This window comes from Lontra canadensis, unplaced genomic scaffold (assembly GCF_010015895.1).
Source record: "Lontra canadensis isolate GAN:19392208 unplaced genomic scaffold, GSC_riverotter_1.0 scaffold32, whole genome shotgun sequence".
Lineage (NCBI taxonomy): Eukaryota > Metazoa > Chordata > Mammalia > Carnivora > Mustelidae > Lontra > Lontra canadensis.
This window is the reverse complement of record NW_022631026.1, coordinates 182,548-210,327: the sequence shown is the minus strand read 5'-3', so window position 1 is coordinate 210,327 and position 27,780 is coordinate 182,548. Positions and strand designations below refer to the sequence as shown.

At 53.3% G+C, this 27,780-nt stretch overlaps 3 protein-coding genes across 8 annotated transcripts in view; 2 read left to right on the top strand and 1 right to left on the bottom strand.

The window, feature by feature from the left end:
* Window positions 1-743: 743 nt before the first annotated feature.
* On the top strand, window positions 744-8,439 carry ALKAL2 (ALK and LTK ligand 2). 2 transcript variants are annotated; one of them, XM_032866747.1, is made up of 6 exons: window positions 744-854; window positions 1,554-1,849; window positions 3,222-3,275; window positions 3,355-3,435; window positions 6,156-6,221; window positions 8,352-8,439. In XM_032866747.1, exons 2-5 carry the CDS (start codon window positions 1,597-1,599, stop codon window positions 6,218-6,220), a joined length of 453 nt encoding a protein of 150 aa, XP_032722638.1. In that variant the 5' UTR covers window positions 744-854; window positions 1,554-1,596; the 3' UTR covers window position 6,221; window positions 8,352-8,439. The 2 variants fall into 2 exon arrangements, with proteins under 2 accessions (XP_032722638.1, XP_032722639.1); XM_032866748.1 differs by lacking the exon at window positions 8,352-8,439 and adding an exon at window positions 8,296-8,336.
* Window positions 8,440-10,982: 2,543 nt separating this feature from the next.
* On the bottom strand, window positions 10,983-25,426 carry ACP1 (acid phosphatase 1). 5 transcript variants are annotated; one of them, XM_032866742.1, is made up of 7 exons: window positions 25,306-25,368; window positions 20,242-20,416; window positions 19,749-19,822; window positions 19,387-19,500; window positions 13,488-13,549; window positions 11,377-11,482; window positions 10,983-11,227 (listed from the first exon to the last, which is right to left on the bottom strand). In XM_032866742.1, exons 2-7 carry the CDS (start codon window positions 20,327-20,329, stop codon window positions 11,150-11,152), a joined length of 522 nt encoding a protein of 173 aa, XP_032722633.1. In that variant the 5' UTR covers window positions 20,330-20,416; window positions 25,306-25,368; the 3' UTR covers window positions 10,983-11,149. The 5 variants fall into 5 exon arrangements, with proteins under 5 accessions (XP_032722633.1, XP_032722632.1, XP_032722634.1 ...); XM_032866741.1 differs by lacking the exon at window positions 19,387-19,500 and adding an exon at window positions 19,548-19,661 and having other exon boundaries at window positions 25,306-25,362; XM_032866743.1 differs by lacking the exons at window positions 19,387-19,500; window positions 20,242-20,416 and adding an exon at window positions 19,548-19,661 and having other exon boundaries at window positions 25,306-25,426.
* A 564-nt stretch (window positions 25,427-25,990) lies between these two features.
* Window positions 25,991-27,780, top strand: part of SH3YL1 (SH3 and SYLF domain containing 1) — a 34,232-nt gene continuing 32,442 nt past the window's right edge. The window contains exon 1 of the mRNA XM_032866746.1: window positions 25,991-26,098. Coding sequence (XP_032722637.1) covers window position 26,098 — 1 coding nt within the window. The 5' untranslated portion in view covers window positions 25,991-26,097. The remainder of the gene's footprint in view (window positions 26,099-27,780) is intronic.

Sequence of the window (27,780 nt, the reverse complement as noted above, 5' to 3'; positions counted from 1 at the left end):
TCGTGCCCTGAACCCAGCCCCCTGCCCTGGGGGCTGCGGGGCCTCAGGGACCTGGCCTCTGGCTCCAGACCCTGGGGCGGGGCACACCTCTTGGGGTCTTGACAGTGGCCCCCAGCCACTCCGGAAGATTCCTCCAAAAGGATAGACGCTAATTGACTTATTAAATGTCGAGGCAATCAGGCAGCTCCTTTTTTAATAGCCCAAGATCTACATTTAGACAAAAACAGATCTGAGTTCCTGGTAAAGGCGTTTCTTCTCATCCTGTCACAAGTGACAGGAACGGAGGGAAACAGACTGAGGGAGAGAAGGGGGAGGGGAAGACCAAGGGGAGGCAGGAGCTGGGCGGGGGAGGGGAAGAGGGTAGAGCTGGGGTAGGGAGGGAGGAGAGGGAGAGGAGGAGATGACGGAGGAGGAGATGGGGGAGGGGAGAGGATGGGGCAGAGGGAGAGAGCACGGGGTAGAGAGAGAGGAGGGAGGGGAGAGGGAGGGGGACAGTCGGGGGTAGGGAGAGATGGGAGGAGATGGGGGGGGGTGTCTGACGAAGATCCGCACAGGGGTACGAACACTTGAGCGGCTTCTAATTAAAGCCCCGCGCGGAGCCCTCGGGGACCGGCCTGACGTCGGCGGGCGCGGGCATAAGAAGCGGCCGCGGTCGGAGCGCAGCCCAGGCAGCCGCGCGTCCAGCGCTCCGAGCGGCCGAGCCACCGCGTCTCCATCCCCGCGCGTCCTGTGCGCTCCGCACGCCGGGTCGCCGCGGGCCATGGAGTAGCGGGGCGCGCGGCGGCTCCGGGACGCGGGGACAGACGCCGGGACAGACGCCGAAGGACGCCCGCGGCTCCGGAACACGGGGACAGGTAACCTGGCCGCGCTCTGTCGCGCAGGTGGCCCCGCGGGCGGCGCCGGGCAGGTGTGGGCCGCGGTCTGTCCCCTCCCCGAGGGCGAGGGGGGGTCTAAAACCTGGCACTGCGCGCGGCTGGCGCGAGGGTCCCGGGGCGCGGGGGGGGCTTTGGGGGACACCCGGCCGGGAGGAGGCGGCGACCACCACACAAAGGCAAACTTGAGCGCGGCCGCTCGGGCGGGGCGCGCGGCCCCCACTCCCCGGAGAGCGCAACGCCGGGGGCGAGAGGAGAGAGGGGCCCGGGAAGGACCCTCCCCGCGTCCTCCGGCCGCCCGGGACCGGAGGGTGCGCGCCCGGCCCGCCGCGGAGTGGACGCGGCCGCGCCGCCGGGCTGGCGAGGTTGAGAAAGTTGTGGCGGTGGCGTGCGCCGCGGAGTGCGGGCGGGCGCGCGGCCCTCGGAAAGTTGGGAGGCCGGCGCGGAGGCGGGCCGGGCCGGGCCGGGGGAGGGCGCGGAGCGGGGCGGTGGCGCCCGAGGCCCGGCTCTCGGCTGCGCCGTGGCGGGGCCTGCGCGGGCCCCGGGGACACCGCGCCCCAGCCTCCGCCGCCGGCCCCTGGTCTGCGCGCGGGGGCGAGGGGCCGCGGGCTCGGCCGGAGGGGCCTCCCGCGCGCCCCGCCACCGCCCGCCGACTTTCCCCCCGGTCTCCCCCGCACGCAGCCCCTCCAGCGAGCCGAGCTCCCTCCAGCCGAGCGAGCGCACGATGCGCGGGCCCGGGCGCCCCCTCCTCCTGGGGCTGCTGCTGGTGCTGGGGGCGGCGGGGCCCGGGGTCGCCGAGCCCCGGGAGGCGGCCGACGGACAGACCGTGCTGCGGCTCATCGTGGAGATCCTCCAGGAGCTCAAGAAGTACCACTCGGGCGAGTCCAAGAGGCTGCAACTCCCGGGCCCGCACGACTACGCTCTGGGCCGCAGGGAGGTCCCGGACTACCCGGTTTATCCCGAGGAGCAGCGAGTGGGTGAGTGTCCTGGCGTCGGGCTCGCGGACCGAGGGACCTGCGGGCGAGGCTTCTGGGGCGTGTGCGCTGGAGAGGGAACCCCCAGCGCGTCTGCGTACCTGTCAGGTCTCAGCAGACCCTGAACTCGCATTTGCTTGGCAACAGAACCGACTTCGAGAAAGCAGATGTATTTTAAAAAGATAAAACCTTTTCGAGTGCTTGGAAAAAACTAGACTTTTTTTTTTTTTTTTTTTTTGAGAAAAAAATAGGAGTTGGGTACAGGCTGATGCCTGGCGTGTAACTATCCCTACCCCACTTGCAAGACACGTGAGTTGTTACCTAGGTCGGGAGCTTTGGCACAGAACTGTCATCTGGTATTTAGGAAATGGAAATATTTTCAGCAAAGCACTTTCAGCCCAGACAGAAATGTTTCGGAGCCACCCCCTCCCCTCACCCTCTCTGCCAACGGCAGAGCCTTCCCAGAGTGGGTGCCCCGTGGGAAATTTCCAGAGAAAGCATGCAAGCTTTTAATGCTTTCCTGACACAATTAGGTCAAATGTGATAAGGTCAATTTCATAGACTGACATTCAGGAGCCGTTGTAGGAAACGTTCCCTCCTCAGATGAGCAGCGTTCGCGGTAGAACAAAGTGCGACCACAAGCAATCTCGGCTAAAGTTACCACCCAGAACGAGTGCGTGAGAAATGCTTACAGGTGACTGTGAAGAAGAAAAGCCACGCCCAGAAGCAGAAAGAATGAGCGCCTTGCTAGTTCCCAAGCAAAAACGGAGGGCTGTCTTTCTCTGGGAGGTCTACGTTAATCTTACAAGCCAGTTAAATGTCTCTTTCCGTGCATTTACACCAGCCTTTGTAACAGGTGGTTATGAAGGCATTTAATCCTTTTTCTAAGTATATACCTGGAAAAAAAGTCTAACGACAATTTTGTTTGAAGGACTGGGAACTTTGAGAGCTTGTGGTATTTGATTACCAAGCCGTCCAAAATGAAAACGCCTAAAAGCGATTTATAAATCAGAAGCTAACTATCAACCACACACACACACACACACACACACACACATACACGCACACACGCGCGCGTACACACACACACACCTCTTCACTCTGATATAACTTTATGGTTACTGTCCTCATACTAGTGGCAGAGACAAGACAATATTGAAGCTTTGTGAATAGCTAATACTTTATCTGAAGAAATTGGGATCTGATCACAAGTCTTCACATTAGGTCATGTACAGTGATCGGGGGCTCCGATCTGTTTTACACAGTGCAGTGTGACTGGTTAATGAAGTTTCTGAGAACCGTCTTCAACACTGAGAGCACAGGAAAAAATGCTTGTTTCAAGCAATGCAGTAACTAGCCTCTTTCTCTCAAACAGAAATTGTTCCTCGAGATCTGAGGATGAAGGACAAGTTCCTCAAACATCTTACAGGTAAGCGTCATTCCTTCGCCTGTGCCCGGGTCCTGGCATCCTCAAGGCCTCACACTCTGCTTCTTCTTCCACGTTCCAGGTCCTCTTTACTTCAGTCCAAAGTGCAGCAAACACTTTCACAGACTTTACCACAACACCAGAGACTGCACCATCCCTGCATGTAAGTGACAGCTTCCTGACTGCTTGGGAAGACCAGCGTGGGTCCATGTGTCTCTCGTGTCCCCCGCCCCTCCTTCTAAATCTGCTCTTTGCCAATATATGTTCCCTCCTAACTATGGGGTTAGGGTTAGGGGGACCAGCCTGTAGAGGAAGGTGGCTGCGTTCTGCTAGTGCCAAAGGGGAAATTATTCACATTCACTGGAATTGATCAACTCTTGGAATGGGCTCAACTCTTCCATTCACATTCTCGTTTGGCTTATGAACCGGCATGATGTCCGTGTTTGTGTCTATGACAAGCAGACGTTAAGAATGAGCCGCTACCCCAGCTCCCGCACAGGGGAAGGCTCTGCAGTAGCCGGGGCCACCCCGCCCGGATGACAGGCTGCTCTTCACCAGCCCCGGGATGCAGGGCTCCGCTCTCCGTCCAGCACCCAGCTGCAGCTTTCTGGCTGTTGATCTGTAACAAAGTGTATTTTATTCCCCCAAAGAGGGTTGCTAGTGCTCCTCACAAAACACGGAATGATGACAAGTGACTTACTGGCTACAGTGACACCAGTTAAGAGACCCGAGCCAGTTTCTCCTGGAGGCTCCCAGGAGGAAGGTGGGGCAGATGCCCCAGAGGTCTCAGCAGCTGCTTTCCGAGACTACCCTGAGTGTACAGACAGACCAGACTTTCCTGCCCTGCCTTCAAAAAATGAGAAGTAAAAAAAAATAAGGCACTTCCTATGAAGTGGAAGTTTTCTGCTCAGGCAGGAAGGTTGCCCCAAACCATCGGTGTTGCCGTGTGGCACTCCTTGTCTGGGCGCACTGCCCAGGGTGGCCGGAAACTGGGAGCACCGCCTTCCGCAGGGAGCTGGGGTGCTCGGCCTTCAGTGCTGCTCAGGGCTCAGCCACGGCCAACAGCACGTGCCCCACGGAGCTCGGATTATTTCTCCAGATTATTATTATTATTTCTCGGATTATTCCTCGGTCCACCCTCCCGTCTGTGCCCTGTGCACCTGGCATGGCCTTCCCCCACTTCCTTCTTCTGACATGGGATCCTCTTCTGCTTGAGACTTATTCATTATTCCAGGGGCCAGAGAACCTTCTCATTTTTATTGTTAAAATGTGTCTACACTTTTAAATACCATCTTACAATATAGGATCAGAGATTCTAAATCTGAAAGTGATCTCTCGGGGTCATTACTTCTAATCTTCTCATATATGGATGAGGAAACAGACAACATGCTTCAGTTCCTTGTGCCGGACACACAGACCCACACTCGACTCTGCAAACCCTTCCCCAGGACACCGTGTGCACCCACACTCACTGCCTCCTTTTGCTGAGTGACTCAGCCACACACCACCCAGATCTCTGCTCACCCGTTGCGGGAGGCGGCCACCAGGGTCCATCTCAGCTCCCCTCAGGCCCTTCAGAGGCATGGAAGCCCGCAGGTGTGTGCACTGGGGGAGGGGATACTTACACTTTCCCATGGGGAGGTAGAGAGCCGAAGCTGGACCCCTTCTGTGTTGCTTTAGGCTGTATGGGAGAAAACTGGAATCCTGGGAGGTCAGGACTGGAAGGAACCAGAGCCTTCTTACGCAAAGCATCATCCCAAAGCAGCCCTTGGGAAGAGCAGAACGTTGGAGTCTCCCCGGGCTGCCCCTGGACAAGATCCCGATTATGTCAGAGCTGGAGATATGCTGGGTCGGGGGCGGGGGGTGGTGGTCCCCTTCACGGTCTCTGGATGTGCTTTACCCTGAACTCACGCGACACGGCCTCCGCTCGTACTCTATCTAGGAAAGCCGCACTCGGAAACACGTGGTGCAACCAGGGAAGAGGGAAAAAATCCCAGGAATCCAGATGACCCAGTCTCCAGCTGTTAGGCCTTTTTTTTTCCCCTTTGAACACAAACCATTATGTTGTCTAAATATTTAGGAGCTGAATTTTTGGGAGTAGCTGCTTGTTCGACACACTGCGCAAATTCAGTTACCAGTTTACTCATTCATTCAGAATTTCAGTTAAGAGCATGAATTCTTCGATTTTAAGTAGGATTTTGAGACTCTTGAGAAGTAAACGTCAGTAATTGATCAACTGCTGTAGGTTTCCACAGAACTTCAAACTGAGGAAATTCCTTTGTGGCCGTGATCACCAAACCTCCCTTGTTTTCCCTGAGGTAGCACCTATGGAGTGATTTAACAGGAAATTAGGTGAGATATCAAGGAAAACCCATGTGTACTCAGAAATTAGCATATTGTTTGCTTTCACCATCCAACCTGGGTCTTTCTGCTCTGTTACTTGTTGACCCACTTTCTTTACATTTTTATGCAGAGGGTTTTGTGTAGGATCAACCCAAGCGGGGACCCAGACTGCAGAAGCCCTGAAAGTTAAGTCCCACGGGGCGCGGGAGACGTTCTAGGGAGCAAAACCAGAGTCATCTGGATGAGCGCGAGGGGCCACCGGGCAAGGAAAACGGGTGCAAGGAGACCCTGCACCCGCCCCTCCCCGCCCAGCATCCAGTCCCATCACTGATCTCCTGCCAGGGGACACGAAATGCCCTCAAGTAGTGTCAACGATTCAGTCAACAACTTAGAGCCCATGATTTCAGATGACAGTCCGCGGCTCACTCCCGGGGAATTCAGAATATTTAAAGAAATCAATGGCTTTAGCAGTTGATATTAAAAATACTTCAGGAGTTGTTGATGTCACTGACAAGGGTCCACGATTTATGTTCCCTACAGACTATAAAAGATGTGCCCGGCTTCTTACCCGGCTGGCTGTCAGTCCAATGTGCATGGAGGGCTAAGGTAAGCTGACCGCAGCCTCACGGGTGCACACACCACAGACCCAAATCCCGTTTGGGACATGAAAAATTCATGGCAGTTCAGAAATACTCCTTCTTTGGTTTAAGTAGGCTTCCTTGGAGTAAGGTCGACCTGACACTCAGATGTGGGCCATCAGTAAAAGGCGCCCCGCCAGCCTACGTGCAGTGCCCCAGGGCGCGGCTGCGAGCGACCCCCGGGAGTGCAGGGCGGGCAGAGTGCGCTCGCTGGAAACGCACCCCCTCCGTGGACTAATTTCAGCACATGACTTCATGCATAAACGAGGACACAGAGCTGAAATCATGCCTGTTCACTTTTAGGCTTTCACTCATTCACTCACACTCATAAATGAGTATATGACTAACCACACCCGTGCAACCTTACAGACAGATCTGGCAAATGTGTCAGTTGGAATCTATCGTTATGCCGGAAGCTCATAAGGAACAGCCAAGAATAGCTCTTCTCGCTCTGTTTCTATCAGTTGCTTTCCCACAGCCTCCAGCGGTAAAACAGAAAAGCATACTGAGTTTAGGAACTAAATGTTCAGCCTCGGCCTCTTGAGCGCCGACGCGCACCAACAATCAGCCACACTGCCAGCTGGTTTCTCTTCCTGACACAAATGTGTGGACTTCAGGCACGAAACGGTCACTTCACAATCTCACACTGACGATGTGTCTGGTGTGCGCGGGGCACTGCGAGAGGCCACGTTTACCCCCACAGACAAGACCCGCTTCTGGTCCTCGGTGGCCGTTCCCGGGACACCTACGGGCTGTCCGGAAACGTGAGCAGAGGGGACGTGATACCGTGCACAGACCGTGGCTACCCCGTCTGCCTCGTGTGCATGGGCGCGGGAGTTGTGTTCTTTCCGCACAGACGCTCGCTGCGGGAAAACCTGTGCCCATAAAGGTCTGGACAGTGCCCAGGGGGCCGAGCCAAACCACGGCCACCGTCTGGGCACGCAGGTACAGCCAGTGCCATTGCCAGCCCCGTCTTCTCCCTGTCAAAGTCCCACCGATAAGGACAGAAGCGTGTGGTTTAGTGCAGGACCGTGAGACTGGATCCCTGCAGGTGCACAGAAGCTTGCACGGCCTTGTCACGTGGGGGAGGTAAAAGCATGGCTTTTCACGCCAGAGTTGAGAAGTGCCGTGCGCTACCTGGACCTCCACCTTCACCTCCCATCAGAGTCCTGTCTGGTTTCTCTCACTGCCTACATGGCATACAGAAGACCTCTTTCTAGAGCAAGGGCTGGATTCTCTTAAGTGTCTGAAGGTGACATGCTAGGGGAGATGGGAATGTCCTTTTTCCTAAGCCTGCCATCATAGAGAGAGCACCGTTTCCAGAGACAAACCAGGCATATCCTCGGAAAGGAACGTCCATTTGCTTACAGGAGGGAAGACCAATGCCCTGTGGTCCTTTCCGAAACAATTCCTGTCTTGTTAACTGTCTCCAGCCTAAGAGACACTAGATTCCCAGCTTCTCCCCCAGTCAGACACACTCGGGACCTCTCACACGCACCACTTCATTGCCTAGATCTGCAGCTAAGTTCAAAGGCTCAGGTAAGTTAGAAATGGAGTTCTGAGTAACAAGTAGCCATTCAGTCCACAAGATGCAGCTTAAGTCCAGTGACCCTGGAGCTTACCATGGTTTCTAATATTAACGAACAGTATACCAGTGGTTCGGGCGTACTGCATGGAGCGCTAGAAGAAAGGGTTCATTCTTGGTGTTTAGTTTTGCAGATGCTCATGCAGACAGAGGCATAAGGGCCACTGAGTGGTTTCTCAGGACTGCCAGACAGTCCATCGCTGTGGCCCGAATCAGAGGACCCGCCAACACACGTCAGGACTGCGGACTGCTCCTCAGACTTGAGGAGGAACCGAGTAGTGAGCATTTGGTTGCCCCAGTGACGGCTTTCATTCCTTCAGCACAGCAGGAGTGTCCCAATGGTAGAACTTGGTCATTTCCACAGTAAGACACACGACACTTTGGAACAGAGAGAAATACACATGCAGACGGTGATTGCTTGTGTTTTCAGACACATTATATGTCATTTGACGCACAGGTCTTCTAGAATCGATAAGAAAGTGTGGAGTTCTACAAAACAAATGTGATTTTCAGCAGTGAGCAGAGCTGCGGAGAACCGAGAGCCCACGGACCATGAGAAGTGCCTTGGAGACCAACAGGGAGCCGACCCTGCTGCCTTCACAGAACACGTCCCCTTGAACAAGAGATTTATTTTTGCAGACAGACTCTTCCATAGTCCCTTTAACTTGAGTTTTATACGTTGTCGACACTGTTGGCAGATGCGTACTAGTAGATCAGCGTCCCTGACGGCAACTCCTGCCGTCCGTGCTGCTGGGGAGAAGTGAGGGCTCCACATCCAATGCGTAGTGCCATAACCGACAGACAAAGCTATTTCATCCTCCTCGGTAGGTGAATCTCAAAGAGTATTTCTTTAGAAACATAAACAGAATCTGAAACTATATTTTCATATAGCATTTGGTATGATTTAATATTTTTGTTACTTTTACAATTAAATTCCCAGAGTATTATTTGGAACTGCATGGAAAAAAAAAAAAAAAACCCACAAAAAAACTTGTCGTGTTTTGCAGACAGTGGAGTTTAAGTCTGTGAACATATCCAGGCTAATTTCGTTTGTCCTTTGTATCATAAATGTAAGATAGTATCCAGATGCTGTGCAATATGTAAATACTGTAAATAAAACAAGTAATAAACAAAGTGTTTGTGATAACCAAGTCTTCCAAGCGACTCTACTTCTAACAAGCTTACCAGTGGGAATTCATGACTTAACGGCCTGTGAAGAGATCCTAACACTGGCAGAACGTCATGGAATATAAAAGGCATCAATCCCCTTCCCAATTGAAAGGGGGAGGCTATGAGCTCTCGGAAGGGACAGTTAAATTGGCGTTTTTTAAAAGGAGAGCTACTGTGTCACGGCGGCAGGTCTTCAGACAGAGGCCAATATGGTGGTGAATATTTAAATGAGGCTGCCTCTGTATCTTCCTCTGCGACTTCATGATCATGAAAAAGCTAAGAGGTAAGACTTCGAAGCAGCTGATTTTTACAGGTGATACATTTTGGACAAATATGACTGCATTCCATTTACGACAGGTGAATTCAACACTGAGTTTCTCTGTCCACAGGACCTCTCGTCTGGATGCAGCTGCACGGCTAAAGCAGACACAACTCCCAGGAGAGGTCTGAGGTCGGTATTTGAGATACAGACGCGAACCGTAAGGAAAACGGACTACGGGGATTTGTTCATGATCCTGAAGGGACGGAGTATGGGATTACCTTGAGATTACTAAGCAACTACTGAAGGACTGGGGCAGAGCTAACCCTGCCGTGCTCTTTCTTAGTCCTATTTTCTAATTACTTTATCTTTTCCACTCCATTCTTCACTTTTTAGAACACCATCACCAATTTCCCAATCCATGTGACCTCTCAAGTTTCCCGCTCGCCTGCAGGTAGGACTGTTTTTGGGAAATCCCACAGGGAGCCAGACACACATCCTGGAGGGGTGCTGACAAAGTCACCACGATCATCCTCCAGGACTTAATGCCCCCACCCCACCCCCACACGGGACCCCCAAGTTCTGAGGACAGGCAGCCCCACAACACCCAGAAGCAGCCACCCGGATGGGGCAGCTGTTCCTCCAAAGTCCTCCTACTTCTGAGCAAGGATCCATTCAGGCTCTGGAGGATGACAGCCCACACCTGGGGCCCTCCCTGGACTCTGGGCCACCGGATGGGACTGAGGGGGCAGTCGGGAGGCACGGCAAGCTCTCATTCATCTAGCCGGGCCTCCCAGGAAGGCCCAGCCTGGACGGCCAGCTCCAAGGAGAAGACTGCCACACTCCCCAGATGGTGGGGTCAGCCAAGGACATGTGTATGGCTGCAGGGGCCTCAAACGTCTTTCACGAAGAAGCAGAAGCAATGGACCTTTGTCCTTTGACTCCCTAACACTGAAGACAAACATACACACAGAACCTCATAGGTCATCTGAAAGGGACAAGAGAGCCACTGTTTTCCAATTCTTCTTCACTTATCAATAAGAAAGCAGGCAGACACCATACTTCTTAGTTGTATTTTTATAATTTCCCCAGTTTATTTTGAAAACAATCTTTTCTGCCATATAGCCATAGGAATTCTAGATCAGTTATCTCAAAGTGCATAGAGATTACCTATTTGTAAGCACTGATGAGAGAACACTTAATGTCTCGATATTTAAGCATCCCAACATAAAAAGAACTTTTCCCAGCTTTTTAACTATTTTTTCCCACCTAAGCTAGTCTATATTTGACATTTGGGTTTCGTAGGCATGAAAAGCAGACACGTTCCTCAAACTGACAGTACGACAGACCAGCATACAGTTTCCTTCTTTCTGGCTGTAAACGTTTGAATGCACTCAAGCTGGCATCCTGATGAGAGAGACCGGCAGGCAGGAAAGCCTCCGCAGACGGACACGGCGACTGCTCCACTGTGAGCAACGGCGAGTCTTGGCGGGGAGCTGCGCACGGGCTCCTGGGGCTGGCCTGGGCAGACAGCGGAGGCCACGGTCCCCGTCGGTCGTGCACGAACCCAAGGAAGAGGTGGGGCTCGTGTGCCACAAGGGACGCGGGGTGTCCTCACGCTCTGGTGCCTTTTCTGTTTTGTTTGTTCCACTATTTTTGAAACTGGGACAAAGTGGGAGGTTCAACGGGTCTAAGAACACTTCACGTACCCCATAAACTGTCTGCAGGAAACATTTTTATTTATTTGTCTGTCAAATACAGTCACTGATTTCCATCTACAATGGCTTAAGGTAAGAAACCGAGGGTCGAGTGAAGGAGACACGCGGCCTTACAGGAGAGCCTGTGGGGCCCAGCGGGGCACGAGGGGAGCACGGGCGGGGCCTTAGCGGGCCTTCTCCAGGAAGGCCTTGCAGCACCTCACACACTGCTGGTAGACAGTCTCGAAGTCGGACTCATTCCCCTGAAAGCACATGGAAGAAGAAAGAAAAACCCGCATAACCCAATGCCCTCCGGAGAACCGGAATCTGTGGCTGAAGGAGGCAGGACACACAGCAAGTCCCCACACTGCTGCTGGCATCACGCCAGACCAGAGATGAGAGGTGTACTTACATAATAGGGGTCTTCAATAATGAGTTGGTTTTGTGGATCATAGCTCCCAAGCAGCTCAATTTTAGCTTTGCAGTTTTTAATTTGATTACTTTTTCTATTCAAGTCTCTGTAAAATTGAAACATGAACTTAGTTTTCTGATCGACGGTTTCAAGTTTAACAGGGACATCTGCTAGGGTTTTATGAAACAGCCGTATCATAAGCCAGCAACTGACCTGATTTACAAAGGAAACCAAACCCCGGCGGACCTGTGTGACCCTTGCACCACAGGTTTCCGAGACCAGCAAGAGGGTCTGTATTGGTGGCATGTTCTCATGCTTTTACCCAAAATACGCATCCCTCAGTCAGACCAGAACTCTCTACCCTCCTGTGAAATGCGCACTGAGATGATGACATCAGAAAGCTCCTATTCCAGACATTAGACAAAGGTGGCAAAACGGGACTCAAAGAGCCACGTGCAGTAAGTCCCAGAGGGCTGCCAGTCCCATCCCAAGGCGTCCTGACACTGCATTTGGCGCAAGCCTCCCTGTGCCACCACGTACCCCTCCAGCCTCTGCCCGACCCAGCTGAGGGTGCAGCTCCTGCCCGCCACCCTGTCCCCTGCACTCGCTTGGCTGTAAGGAGAGCACCAAGCTCCTTGGCTGCCAAACCTCCGCGGAGCACCTAGGACCCGTCAGACGCTGCTGGTGCGCGGGGAAGGCTGGCCAGGCCTCCGAGCTCCAGCACGCGTCCTCCCAGCCACCGAGGCAGACGTGTGGACTCCATCCGCTCTGCACGGAGACCCTGCTCGGGACGCCCTCCCACCCTGGAGACCCTGCTAACAGAGGCCCCTGCTGACAATCCCTGCATGTGAGAAAAGTGAGGACGAGACAAACCAACAACTGAAAAACAAGAATAGGAATATAATAAATAAATGTAAATATAGAAAATGCATGTATTTTGGTGACGATCCTGATTCATAAAAGCAGAAGTGGAGCTGTACACTCCTACAAAGGCAGTTAAAAGCAGAAACAGTTTCTATTCATAAAACGCGTGGAGTCTGTGAATTAGCACGGATTCGGTGAAATCCCTGCAGTCACACCGGGGGTACGTCCCGGGCCTCCTCTGTGCCGGCAGAGCGCGACCAGCCAGCAGGCAGGCAGCCGTCTTGCTTCCCAGCACAGCAGACCATACACGGCCGTGTGACAAAGGGATGCGGGGCCCCGGCCTTCCAACCGGAACCACTTCCTACGTTCTCTCGGGTCTCACCCGCAACAGCCCTAACCTGCCGCACACACCGCGTCTGCTGGCTCCTGGTACGACCACATGGTGCCACACCGTCAGGGGCAGTTCTGGGCTAACGCAAGGAGCCCAGGCCAGAATGCACACGTCAAGGGTAGGCAGCATCGGCAATTCCTCATCCGTGGGTCCCCATGTCTGGCGCTGTGCCAGGCACACAAAGCTCACTCAAGAAATGCCACCAGGTTCCTTGTCGCCCAAATGCACGTCCCCACGCGAGGTGACAGTGAGATGCACAGCAGGCTCTGCCTCACAAAGCCGAGGCTAAAATTCTCCCACACCAATCTGCTCCACGTGTAACATGACCTCTCGTGCCTCTCTGATAAGATGCAGAACAAGGGTTAAGTGCTCTGTGTGCAGAGCACCTGATAGAGGCCAAGGCGCAGTCAGCCCGTTACCTAAGAGCCTGGCCTGTTTGGGTTTGTTTTTATATCCATGAACGCAAGCTTCCCTTTTCGCCCATCCTCCTTTTTGGGGCTGGGGGCAGCAGTAACAGAGGATCCCACGAGAGACAACAGAACACCACAGGCCCAGGAATCACTGCGTCGCTCTCCTGTACAACCAACCCCAGCTTCCAGGAAGCTGCTCACAGCCGGGCTGGTCCCCGGGCTGCACCGGCTCACCGGGCTCCCCCTCCCCTGAAAGCGTGTCTGCTGCTGGGAGACAGTTCCCAGCCCCTCGCTGGTTTCTTACTACTCTAAACACGTACTTCTGTATGTTGTGACCATCACTACTTTTAAAACTCCAAGATAATAAAAAAGTCATTTGACAACAAACAACCGGCCTATTACTGAACTGGGAGTCGCTCAGAAGTACCCTTCAAACATGTGATTACCTCAGATTGCTTTCATCCATACACAGTATGTAATCGAATGTGGCAAAGTCTTCCTTGGTAACCTAAAATTAAACAGAAGTCAAAAACACAGTGTTTATATTTATAAAAACCAAACCTAGAGGATCCAAAGCAGTAAACACAAAAAATTTGCTATATTTGAACCTGTTAACGGACTTAAGTTAAATAATTTAGGGTATTTTAAAGTTAAAATAGAGTTAACCTATTTTGTGACACTGTATTGCAAAAAACTTTAATTATTAAGCTCCTTGGAATAACCCTAACAGCATAATATGTAAACACAAAGTTTATACTCCCCCGCGATTTCTTAGTAAAAAAGTTTAATTCACTTAACATACTCAACTGTCACACGTTTAACCCCCTTCACTGTTTTACCCCGTTTTTCACTCTGCTTTCATTCTGCAAGAAGGTAACATCCTAGCCCCAGTGACAAACACCCAATCAAAGAGCCGGGGGGGCTGTCCCTGGAGGCCTCCCCCAGCGCAGTGCAGGCAACACCCGGCAAGGCCATGTGAAGAGCTCTGGGGGAGACGGGAAACGAAAATGTGAAGCAGGGAGTTCACAGAAGAGTCCCCGAGAAGGAAACAGGCAAGGGCCTGGGCGCGTTCTTCCCTCCCCTGAGCACGCACAGTCTGAACACGACACGGGAGAAAAGGCCACTCAGTATTTTTACTGATTCGGTCAGTTTGTTGACATCACAATTCATCAACATAAGCCCACTAAAATGTTAAGTAGGGAAATTACTTGATGATTTCTGCCTTCATAAATACGGGCAGAATTAGAAAGAAAGGACCACAGACAGGCCACATAATGAAGGTGGAAATAATTTCTAACAATGTAATTTTCAGTAATAACCTTCCCCACTAAAAAAATCATCTAAAATATAGGAGTGCCAGGAAACTACAAAGGAGATACTGAAACCTTTATTTATTTATTTTTTTAAGATTTTATTTACTTGTCTGACAGAGAGACGCAGCTAGAGAAGAAAGACAAGCAGGACGCCTGGGTGGCTCAGTGGGTTAGGCGTCTGCCTTCAGCTCAGGTCATGATCCCAGAGTCCTGAGATCGAACCCCGCATCGGGCTGTCATCTCGGCGGGGAGCCTGCTTCTCTCTCTCTGCCTGCCTCTCTGCCTACTTGTGATCTCTCTCTGTCAAATAAATAAATAAAATCTTTAAAAAAATATATTAAAAAAAAAAAAAAGGTTACTTGCAATACAGAGTAGGAAAAGAAAAATAGCCATAAACTTTCATTACTCTGTTCCAGTCCACTGGTCAGCCTGACATTTTGAATGGATCCTTTACTCACGAACAATTTTGACCTCCTGGATACTTGGAGAATTTGAGGGCAGTGATTCTCAAAGAGCGGGGCAGTTGGCAATGCCTGGAGACATCTCTGGTTGCTATGATGGGGAGCAAAGGGGTGCTCCACATCCAGGGGGCAGAGACAGGGGATGCTGCCAAACATCGCACAGGGCCCAGGATGGCCCCACAACAGAGAACCACCAGATGCAGGGTCAGCGGTCCCAAGGCCAAGCGCCTGCTCCAGACGCTAAGAAGCCTAGGCACCGGGCCACTGCTGGAAAAGAGAAGCTCCAGGCACCAGGCAGCAACTCCAAAGGCCGGAGAGGAAAGCAGGACAGAGAGCCTGACACTCCCAAGCTTTCTTCTCAGACCATCTGCCAAGTTCTCGAACTACTCAGGGCAAAAACGAAGAGGCCACGGGGAGGCTGCAGCAAGCCAGAGAGGGAGCAGCCCCCGAGGAGGAGGAGCCCTGCTGACAGCACATGGGGCTGGGGGGGGTGGATTCCCATGCAGGGGTCCTGGAAGACCCCGCCCAGGAGGGGGAACAGTGCAGCACCATGGACGCCCCACAGAGCCAGGCCAGCAGGTGGAAAGGAGGGAAAATGGAGAAGAAAGCATCAGAAATTTATGTCCAAACTACAGAGAAGCTGAATCTCTGAAGAGAGAATGAGGAGGAAAATACAAAAAGAAAACAACACAGACTTTTCCAAAACTGATGGAAATTATCAGGGTGCAAATTCAGGATGCATACTTGGGCTTCCCACAGTAAAACTCCTGGGAAAAGACAAGAAAAGGAATCCAAAAGAAAAATGTAAAGACAGCAGAGAAAATAAGGGCAATTTCAAGGAACAGCAACACCTGATTCAATGACCCCTGCACAGCCATTAAAGCAGAAATACTGTCAGTAATCAGCAAACTTCTTAAGAGAACAGAGAATGAGGGAAATTTCTGACTGGTTTTATGAGGCCAAACACCCGACAGCTGTGACACAGGTGTGCGTCCAACAGAGCTGCACACAGGGGCACCCTCTAAGGCTCTCAGCCCAAACAAGCAGCCGCCCAGTGTCCCCCGGGCGTGGCACGGGTGCACCTGCGGCGGCCAGACTGGAGCAAGGTACCGAGAGCAGCTTCAGAGCAGGGGCTCCAAGACAGGCCACGGAGACTCTCAGAGAAAAGCCAACAGAAAGAGTCACACACAAGGATTCCAAGGCCACAAACTAAAAAGGCAGAACGAATGTGAGTAGTGACCTCTGGAGAGGAGGGAGCGCGGCTGGTCCAAGTACCCACTGATGACACGTGCAGGTGTCAAAGGTTTGTGGAAAAGAAGGGCGGTGTAACAAAGTGAACGTCTCCACAGAACTAACTGGCTGCAATCAGACACCCAAAACCCCCGAAGCACCCTAAACCTATTTTGTTTATTAAACCCAGGCTGGAAGTATTAGGAAAATCAAAATTTTAAGAAATGTAACAGAATAGTTCCCTTACAAATTCTGACAACCACTAAAGAGAAAGCCTGCATGGGCCCCTGGGGGGGCTCGGTTAGTTAAGTGTCTGCCTTTGGCTCAGGTCATGAGCTCAGAGTCCTGGGATCGAGCCCCACATCGGGCTCTCCTCTCAGCAGGGAGCCTGCTTCCCCCTCTCACTCTACCTGTGTGTGATCTCTGTCTGTCAAATAAATAAAATCTTTTAAGAAAATATGATACTAATTTACAAAACATACCTTACCAGTGTTTTTTTTGTTTTTTGTTTTTTTAAGATTTTATTTACTTATTTGACAGAGAGATCACAAGTAGGCAGAGAGGCAGCAGAGAGACAGAGAGGAGAGCAGGCTTCTGGCGAGCAGAGACCCCGATGTGGGGCTTGATCCCAGGACCCTGAGATCATGACCTGAGCTGAAGGCAGAGGTTTAACCCACTGAGCCACCCGGGCGCCCCCCCTTACCAGTGTTTTGGAGAAAAAAAAAAAAAAAAAAAACGGAGAAATTTTTCTTAAAAGGAACAGGGAAAAAGAAAAAGGGAAAGAAACAGATTGTGTGGGACTATTCTAAAACCAACAACTACAACTGATCTCTAAAAATGAGAAGTTTCTAGCTTAAGACATGTGTATTTAAAATATTTCATTTTTACCCAAATTATGTACTTCTGTACAAAAAACAATGTGATCCTAAAAACAGAAAACATGAAAGTGTAACTGCCGGAACATGCACGACTGAGCATGAGTTCGCGGTCTCTAACACACAGGAAGTGGAAACGGACAAGGTGCGCAGATCCTGGAGATGAGGACACGTGGCCTACACAATGTGTACTGTTCCGTCCAATGAAGATTTGATGCTGAAACAGGTCTGGCCCAAGGCAGTTAACTTAGTTGTTAACAATCAGTCATCTGACAGGCAGAAATGAGAAGCTCACAGATTCCAGAGTAAATTTATCTAAGCCAAAATAGCATGTGTGTCACTAGCTTCTGAGACCTTGTTAACGCGACCGAAGTGTTTCGGTGGCACTTTTGTGAACTTCCTGGCTCACGTCTATATAAGTGTTTGTTAAAGCAAACAGAGAGGCCTATGGTCAAATCCCAGTTTTATGCCTCTGAAGCTGGGGGACGTTGGATAATTTATACATTTTCCCTCCAGAATTGTTCCTCCATGTGCATAACAGGGTCACCAACCACTCCCTTCCCTAACAGGGTCATGGAGGACAGAGACTGAGACACTCAGAAGCACAACGCAATGCAGTGTGAGGGGCTCTCGGTGAAGACAGGGTCGGAGGTAACGACGGCCCGTCTTTGTCCCTCCCCCACAAAGTTCTGGTGCGAACACTAAAACTGCACTGGAGCTCGCACGCCGCAGCCGTACCGCTGACCAGGTACGTATCTGACCACGGACTTCCACGGCAGCCGGCAGAGTCTCAGCGTAAAGGCCTCTCATCCCCGGACACAGCCTGTTGCTTCTGATACCGACCCGCAGCCTTGCTTGGTCCTCACACCTGCATATTTTGTGAGGCTGGACACAAAAGAAGTTAAAAGACTCCAACTTCTAAATCTAACTCTTTAAAAAATTGTTTTTGAAGATTTATTTTAGAGAGTGAGCAAATGAGAGAAGAGGCAGAGGAAGAGAAAGAGGGAGAGAAGCGGACTCCTGCTGAGTGGGGAGCCTGACGCGGGGCTCGATCTCATGGCCTCAAGATCACGACTTGAGCTGAAATCAAGAGCTGGACGCTTAACTGGGCTACCAGGCGCCCCGGCCGGGATTTGTAAACATCCGGCTGAGTGTCCACAAAGTCGTGAGAGTGATCAACGTAACCGTCCTCGCATGACAGCCCACGAAGCACCCTGTGTCAGAAACGAAGCCCATCCCTTCAGCAGCCGGCCCCTGCGGTGATGGGAGAGGCCAGAGCACGCACCGGGCTCTGGCGGCACGCTGAGCGACGGGACTCTGCGGGCCTGCCCTGAGCTCCGGTGTCCCACGGAGGCTGCGGGGCACAACCCTCCCGCTCCCCCCGGCCGCTGAGTGTGACTCTTGGAACCACGCGGCCCACTGGGCGCTTACCAGGTCCAGGCAGCTACTCGCGTAAGTTAACGTGTGAACTTCAGTCCCTCCGCCACACGGGCCGCACCGCGAACACAGCAGAGCCACTAGCGGCTTCCACACTGAATGGAGCAGACCCAGCACACCTGCCCCATCCCACAATGTTCCACTGCACAGCACGTCAGAATCTGAGCCCAGAAGTCCCACTGCTGGCCTGCAGGACATGCATCCCTAATGAGACCAGGACTACCCTGTGCTCCTAAGTCACTGGACAGCTGAAAATACACTTATTCTAGCAACAAACTTGTACCAGAAGCAGACTAGTTACCAGGGCTTAAATGTTTCAATCACACAGACAGAAACGAAAAAAGAAGACTGTACCTCAGATCTCTAGGTCCTAGGCAGGGCTCTCACCAGGATCACTTATGTGATTCTAAACGCATTTTAGCCTTTCTCTCTCCGCCATCTTGGGGCCTAGGGGGGCCTGCCGGGGACAGCGCTCCTGAGACGCCGAGTATGTCCGGAAGGCTGTGGTCCAAGGCCATTTTTGCTGGCTGTAAGTGGGGTCTCCAGAACTAGCAGGAGCACACAGCTCTTCTCAAAATGGAAGGCGTTTATGCTCAAGATGAAAGGGAGTTCTAGACGGCAAGAGATGTGTGCTTCCGTGTACAGGGCAAACAAAACCACAGTAATCGGGGAAGAGTGACTGGAGCTCAAGGGAACAGTGGCTCCCGTCAAAGTGGCCCAGAATCCGTGGGATGCTGAACCCCCAAGGATTTAAGCTTAATGAAAATAAATAAAGGTGTACATTTGTTCTCTTGTATTGTTGTTTAAACAATACATAGGTGAAATAAAAATAAATGCATTTTAATAAGTAAATTCCAAGATCATGCCCACCTCTCAGAACTGTGAAACCAGCAATGAAACAAAATGGGGAACCCGGGGCTACGTCAATGGACCCAGAATAAACACTCATCAGCACGCCAGTGTGGCTAAGCTCAGGAGTTCTCAAATTAGGGGGCTCCAGGATGAGAAAGTAAACGAGATCTCTTCTACCTGTCTTGCCTTATGGGCCGTGTTAATGCCATGATTTCTGAGGCAGCTCAGAGTTCTTGGATCTGGTGACCGGCCCGCGTTCCAGTCAGAAACAGCGCCGCTGTCAATGACCCACTGCAACACAGAACACACACGGGCAGCTTCAAGTCCCCGCACGGTACCTGCCGGGCAGTGTGACTCATGGGGATGCCATGCTTCTTCATGCAACTCTGCCCTCGGTAATCAGGAGGGTTTCCTATTTCATACGTGGATGTCGCTGCACTGTCTATCCTCCACTGCAGGAGAAAAGAAGAATTTTTTTCACAGTTTCCTGCCACAAAGGCAGTCAGGTTGGCCTCTTTAATACGGAGAATGGTACTTACATGATCTGAAAGCTTTCGGTCAGTTACAAGTTTTCTGAACACTGCTTCTGCAATGGGTGACCGACAGATGTTCCCTTAAAAAGAGGGGAAGGCAGAGAGTGGGCATCAGGTCTGACGCTAGGGCAAATCCCGGCAACCACTTCACCCACGTGACACACAGCAACAGCACCTCCCTAAGGGGAGCCGGTCAGCTTCCCACCAGTGCGTGCACAGCAGGACCTCTGGAAAACCGCTGACCAAACCCCAGCCCCAGGACTTGACACCCGCTGCCCATGTATTCAAAGTACGAAAAACCAGGAGGTAAAAAAATCAATTACAACTGCAATCACTGTTTTTTAGGTTGCTCTCAGTGACCCAGAAGTAACTCACGAAATCAATGAAGTGGGTTGCAGTGAGCCTATTTTAAAATGAAATACAATAGGGTTAAAATATGTATTTTCAAGCAAATTACCATAAGGATTAATACTGTTTCATAAAATACACAAACACACACATTTCAGGATGCAGCCTGTTGGGAGTCGGCCGGCTGTATTAAGGGTGCTGCCCTCCAGGTCACCAAGTCTGCCCAGAACTTCCGACATCGGCTACAAGTTCAGGGAGTCCCCAGGACCACCCTCACTTCAGAGCAGCTGGCTACGGATCCGTGCGTCCCCACACATTCAATAATTCTCTAGAAGAACATCTAAAACTCAGGAAAATGCTACTTAGAATTACAGTTTTATCGTAACAAAGAAATTCAAAGCAGATAGGGCAGATTCTGGAAGAGTTTTGAACCTGAAGCTCTTTGGTCCTCAGACACATGTCACCCTCGTCATCCAACAGGGACAGTACTCAGGGTATTGTCAATCCAGGACGCTCCCCAGAGCCCCAGTGCCAAGGGTTCACTGAGCTTCCTTAGGCAGGCGTGAGTGAGGGAATGATGGGTCTGCAGCTGAACTAACTCTCCAGCTCCCCCGTCCCCAGCGTGGGGCTCACAGACCCCACCCTGCCTCACCCTCCACGCATGAGCTACGTACAGACCTCCTGGAGTAACAAAACACTCCCATTACCCTAAGGAATCATGCTAAAAGCAGAAACAAGGTAATGAGAAAATTCCTCATCAGAAAAAAAGGGAAGATTGGACTTGATCTCTTAGGGAGAGGATTCTGCTGGACATTTAAGTTAGGGGGTTGTGGGAATAAGCGATGACTGTGTGCTGGTGGGTCTGGGTTAGAGGAACGTGCACTCAGAGGGCCCAGGGGGAAGGGAATGTCCAGCACTGGGCAGGACGGCGCAGAAGCCCAGCACAGGGCAAGGTCTGAAGAGACCACAAGGTAGGGTCGCTGCAGGGCTGGAGAGCCTGGAGTCACAGGTGGACAGCCTCCAGAGGCCGACACAGGTAACACCAGGAAGAGACGCGAGCTGAGTTAAGACACGGGTCACTCTTGACTCACGCTAGAATCTCAGGGCTTCTGATACGCATGTGGAACTGGGCCTCCCGCCGGGCTGAGACCCGACTGACGCGCTGCTACATGAACCCGACGCTGACTCTACTGCTCTCCTCTTCCGTTTCCACGTTAGTCTTGGGCCTTATAAAGTATCTATAAAGGACTTTTCTTCCCCACAGAGACTGTGGTTTCCACAGCAGTGAGTCTGTCAACCACTCAACCATGAAACGGATGGGAATTAATCCCCAACGTCCTCTATAAGCTCGTTTGTATTGTCAAGTTTCTTCCTACCACATTCTGAACTTCTGCTTAGTTTTTTTAAAATAAGTATTATCATCCCCGCTACGTTCATTACTGAAAGGCTCCAACAGATGTGTAACTCTTATCTGTCGCCATACACCCTGGGAATACTTTTATCTGCAACCACTCTGTTCAGTTTAAGACAACGGTTATTATTTTACCTTTTTTTTTTTTAAGATTTTATTTATCTGACAGAGAGAGCGAGATCACAAGTAGGCAGAGAGGCAGGCAGAGAGAGAGGAGGAAGCAGGCTCCCCGCGGAGCAGAGAGCCCGACGTGGGGCTCGATCCCAGGACCCTGAGATCATGACCTGAGCTGAAGGCAAAGGCTTAACCCACCGAGCCCCCCAGGTGCCCTGCGGTTATTATTTTAAAACTCCAGAAAAAACACTTACAATCTCACACCTAAAGATATAATAAAACTAGTCTCATCCCTTTAAAAATAATTATTAACTGCAAAATAACAGCTTTCCCCACAAAACAAAAACTAGGTTTATTTACTGCCTTAAAGTCAAGGCATATTCATTCAGATAAATATTTTTTCCCAGATAGTTATACCTACAGCAAGATGTATGTTTAAGTAGAGATGGAAAAAAAAATTACTACTATAAAAATTAGAAGTGATACTACTTATAAAATAAGCAGAATCCTCCTTCCTTGTAACTTGATCTCTTGTTTTCAAAAGTTGGTATCACCAAATTAATGCACTATTTAAAAACAGAGCTCATAGTAAAACACAGTAATTCAGTTTCCACCTTTGGAAAAGTTCTAAAACCTTAAAATGTCATCTTCACATTTCTTTAGAAAAAAGCTCAATCTGTTAAGTCTCAGTTTGTTTCTTCCGTATCAGGCAGCCTGATACGTACTCAGTACCTGAGCCTCACAAAGGGACAAAACTAAATTCTCCAAGGGCCGGGGCTGTGTCTCTTACCCCACAATGTGCAGCACATCTGAAGCATAAGTAAGTACCGGGTGAACTGGCAGCACTCGCGGTTACCACGTCCAACCGCGCTGGCTGTGGCACAGACACCAGAGCCTTCAACAACGTCTCTACGGCACAACCACGGCACGCTTCCAGCAATCTTGCCAAAATAAGGAGTGCAGCTCTTTCCTGCCACTAGCCCTACTGAAGGAAAACATCTGAAACTCCTCTCTACTCTTCAGTGTGAAAAGAGCCCAAATAAATGCTTTGAAGGAATAACTTTTTTTTCATTTCAAAAATACACCCTTCTTACTGCTCTCTGTGTCTACAGGGTATCGTGAGAAACGGCATTCATGGACCCCTCACACCTGCCCAACATGGGACCACTCAGCACTTCCACCGGAGATGCCCTCTCGGACCCAGCACACACTCCTCTGCTCCCTGGCCTCACCCCTGCCCTCTCTAATCTCAACATAGCAGCTGAACACGTCTTTCTGAGTGCCCCCCCCCCCCCCACGGCTCAGTGGCTTCATCCCCTGGTGGTTTATCTCCTTCAAGTACGCCCAAGCCCTTGTGGGGACTCACCAGACATGTCCTCCACGGGCCCTAGAACAGCATCTGGAAACGATGATGCACGCTCACCACCTCTGGGTACGGCCCACGGAAGCAAAAATGATTCTTACCTTCCAAACAGTTGAAAAAACATACAAGTAGAAGAACATCTTGTGACATGAGAAAATCCCACAGAATTCAAACTGCAGCGCCCACACGTGAAGTCTACCGGGACAGTCCCGAGGGACTGTTTAGGTTTTGTCTAGGTCTGCTTTCGCAAAGCACCAAACACTTACTTCCTGGTTCTTTGCACAAGGAGTTCACAGACTCCTGCCCCAGAGTGTTCGTTTTTACGTAAGGAAGCAGCTTCCCTATGCACCCAGAACAGTTCTAGTTATGTATTTACGGTGGCATCGACAAAACGGTCACTCAAACTACCTTCGAGTTCGGGTAAGAAGAAAGGTCCGGCTGAAAAAGGCTACTGGGTCTCTAGGCCAGGCCACAGCGGTTTCCCTGCCAATATGAAGCGGATCAGCACTCTCATTCAAAACCGTTCACCCGCGTTCTTCTGAGTCCTGGACACTTTTCCAAAGACCCGAGGCTTGCTTTCTCAACTCTCAAGTCTTTGCCCAAACGTCGCCTGGTAGGTAAGGCCATCCCTGACCGCTCTACTTAAAAGTGCGTTCCACTCCCACTCCCTCCCCTGCTCTACTGTTCGAGACACACCACCAGCTTAGTGAGTAACCAAGGGCTCGGCTGTGGGAGACAGATCGTGAGCTGTGGGAGGCAGGAACTCCTGTTCTGCTCACTACCCATCCCCAGCACTCAGAAGAGTACCTGGTAATACAGCAGTTGCTTAAAAAGAAAAAAAATGGTGCGGAAGATAAATACACATTATACACGGTACACATCCCCATTAACAACCACCACGAGCATTATGTCCGCATAAACGACAACACTAAGTAAAACAAACAAGGCAATGGACTCCTGTTAGACGCCCAACATGAGCGGAACAGCCACTTAACCGATCTGTTGATCCCGGGAGTCAGTCTTCAGTGGAGAGCTTAAAAATCCATTGATGCCCACCACCAAAGTGAAGCGAGGTGGCCCTTTTTCTTTTTCCCCTGACAAAAATTCAATTCTGCAAATACCTACTTGTCGTCACAAATTGTCTTCAAACTGGAAATGCAGAAAAATAAGCCACAGTTACTGCCCTCAAGAGGGCTAAACCCAGGTGTGATCCCACGAGGCTATCAAGTAATTTAACAAAAGTCATATAATGAAAGGGGTCTACAAAGGGTTATAGGTGAACTACTTCCACTCAGAGGATCTGGGAAAAGCAAAGAAGAGAGTATTTGGCTCTACCCCTAGGGAAAGTCTTCCCGAGGAAAACGCAATACGGATGCCCAGAAACAACTACACAGAGGTGCGTTAAGCCCCTGAACTGCTGCGACACAGAAATCACAAGGCACGGGCAGGGAAGGGTAGTGGAGAGGAAGCGTCAACAAATGGGCAGACTCGCGTCCTCTTCTCCAAGGGGCCAGCACAGAAAGGAAGGGACACTTGGGTGCACGGGAAATGCAGCCTCATCAGAAGACATTAAGGAACTGGACTACTGATGACCCAGGCCTTCCTCTCCGGAGGTCAAGGGGACAGGGCGCAAACACTGACTGAGAAGTACAACCCCGCGGCGCCACTGCAAAGAGAATCCCGAACCCGAAGGGAAAGTGAGTTCTAATGTGGACGGCGGCACGCGTCCCGTGACACAGACACCTGGAGAACCGGGTCCCCTGGATCGGCTTTTACAGCCGAGAGGTCCAGACTCCTCGCCGTCCCGGCTGCCGGAGCTCACGCCGTCTGCAGGCAGGGATCAAGTGAACGAGCCAGCGAGCCCAGGCTGCGATGGGTCTGCGGGCACGCGCCGGCCCCGCGGCCTCGGTCCGCTCGAGGAAGGAGAAACAGGGTGCTCGGCGGGTGCAGTGCGAAGGACCCCGGCTTGCGGGATCGGAGCCGCGGCTGAGGGCGGCGAGGTGAGCAGGCTGCGGTGACGGGGACCCGCCGGCACAGGACTGCGCCGCTGAGAGGCACCGGCTCGGACGGGGCCGAGCGGGTGAGAGGACCCCCGCCCGCAAACGGGCAGGGGAGGGAGAAGCTCGCCCGGCTCGGCCCGGCTCGGAGGGCCGCCGGCAGGTGCGCGGGGCGGGGAGAGCCGGGGCGCTCCAGCCCACCCTCCGGTTTCCCCGTCCCAGGCCTCCTCCCAATCACCGTCCCTGGCCCAGCGGCGCAGCCCAAGACCCATGAGACACGGCCCGAGCGTCTGGGGAAGCCGGAGCGGGGCTGGGCCAGCGCGGTCTCACCCAGACACACGAACAGCACCGACTTCGGCACCGGCTCAGCCATCTTCCCGCGCGCACACCCAGGCGCCCACGGAGTGCGTCGGCACGTTTCCTGCGCGACGCATGCGCACCTCGAGCGACCCGCCCCCGCGCCTGCGCACTACGGCCCCCGCGCTTCTTCCGGGCGCGCGTCCGGGCCTTGCGCCTGCGCAGTACTGAGGCTTGGGGGACCGCGGTCCTCAGGAGGACCCAAGGGGCGCCCGGGGGAGGGGCGGTGTAGGGGCGGGGCAAAGGGTCGGGGGTGGGAGGAGGGGCCTTGGAGAGATGGAGGGTCTTCGAGGAGAGTGTCGGATTGGGGGCGGGGCCGTGAGTCACCTGGAAGGGGGCGGGCCCAGTGGGGGTTGGACTCGGGTCACCTGAGGGCGGGGGAGGGCGCCCGGAGCCCGCGGTGGGGGTGCGCGGGGCTGCTAACGCGTCCCCGAGGGCAGGCCCCCGGGCGGGTGCCCGAGGGTCAGGACTGTCCCCCGTCCCCCCACACCGCGAACCGGGGGTGAGCGGAGCCCGCCCGCGCCCCGAGAGCCCCGCCGGCCTCCCGCCCGCAGCGGTCCGCTCGGGGCGGCGTCGGCCCGCCTGGGCCCAGTTCCGGGACGCGCGCTCAGGGCCGGACTGCGTCGCCTCACCCGCCCCCTCACCTGCCCAGGTGCGCCCCGCCCGCGCCGCCCTGCCTCGGGGGGGCGGGCCCAGCGCGCAGCCCTTCCTGTCGGCGGCGGTTGTGCGCGGTCGCGGCGCCGAGGGCACCGGTTCGGGGTCGCCAGTGAGTACGGGTGTGGGCGAGGCCGGCGGCCCCCTGGACTGGGGTCGCCCCTTCCCCGTGGAGCCGGGCCCCGGGGCCGGCGGTCTGCGCGAGAGGGCGGGGGCCGGGATGCGTCTGGGACGCGCGTCGGCTCGCAGGTCGCCCCGGACGGGAGTGACCGGCCCCCGCCCCGGACGCGGCCGCTGCGGCTCACGGACTGGACTCTCGCTCGTGACCGTCGATGTCCGAGACCGTCTTTCCCCGTCGGTTTCGGGGAGGGACGCGGCGAGGCGGGCGCGCCGGACCGCGGGCGGGGACCGACCAGGCCGTGGGGGATCCCTGGGAGTGGACAGCCTACGGGGGCACAAGGGGCGGGCGGGGTGGCCGCTCGGGCGCCCGGGACGGCGGGGCTGTCGGTGCTGCGGCGCCTTCTCCGGGCTGGAACGCGCGACGGGCGCGCGGGGACGGGCGTGGCCGCCGGGACCTGAGGCGCACCTGCCGCTGCGGACGTTTCTCTCCGTTTCCACCTGCGTTTCCACCTGCGTTTCCACGTGGTCCAGCCGCCGCCGGGCTGCGTGGGATCGAAGGACCCAGACCCGGCCCCTGCCCCCGGGAGCCCGGGTCAGATGGGCCCGGGACGTTCTGCCGGGAGGGGACGGGGTTTCCAGGTTTTCTTCTGCCTCCGGGACACGCGTGTCCTGCCTTCTCGTCCTCGGGACTGTTGTCGTGGAGGCCTGGGGTCCCCGATGAGCCGTGAGTTAGGAGGTCAGTTAGGTCTGCGCCCTCCAGACAAAGCCGGTGTCCCGGAGCCTCCCTCCCTGTGGGGCTGCGCGTGATGACCGGCGCGGTGCCCTCCGCGGGGTGTTCGCCGATGGCTGTGCTGGACGTGAGGGCAGCCGGAGTGACCGCGACTTAGTCCAGCCGCCTTGTTTACCGACGGAGAACCGGCTGTTGGGTTCGCGAGTGTCAGTCTGAACAAACTTTCTGTCAAGAGAAAACACGAACCCTAACCCTAACCCTCAGCTTGTGTGAGACGAGAAAACACGGGTCAGTCTGTGCTGGTCCGGAGCGATCTGGTGCCCGCGGGCCGCTGAGTAGAACGTGCGCTCCGGGGGAGCTGGCGTGGGTGGGCGGCTGTGCCGCTGGGCTCTGGTCGCAGTCGTCCTTCGACCCGCTGCCTTGTTTGCGAATGTGTCAGGATAAGACACAATCCTATGCAATTTAAAACCGAAGCCCAGCACACGTTCTGTTTTCTTGGAGAAGAGTCCATTGTTTATACCTGGTGATCAGACGGGCGTGGCGCGTGCATGGGGTCCGCTGTGAGCCAGGGTCGCGCTTCAGTTTGAGGAAAGATGAAGTGGGTGTCAATCGAGAGTCTCCTTAGGCTGAAAGCTACATCCTCTCTGTCCCACATCTGCAGCCTGGGGTCAGGGGGAGGACAGAATCGCACGGTACACCAATGTTTGGGGTTCAAACGGCCAAAAGTGTGGACATACAAAACTATGGACACTTTAAAGTATGGACTAGGAAGGCTGCTGATGTGACCAGAGAGACTGGATTTGATTTCTGGAACTGACAAGTTCTGTCCCCTTGAGTCAAAGGAAGTAGTTTAACCAAGGCCACAGAAAGCTCAGAATCCGCTTGAGAAACAATGTCCCTAGTTGTCGGGCAGTGGCAGGGGCATTCAGGACGGTAATGTTGTA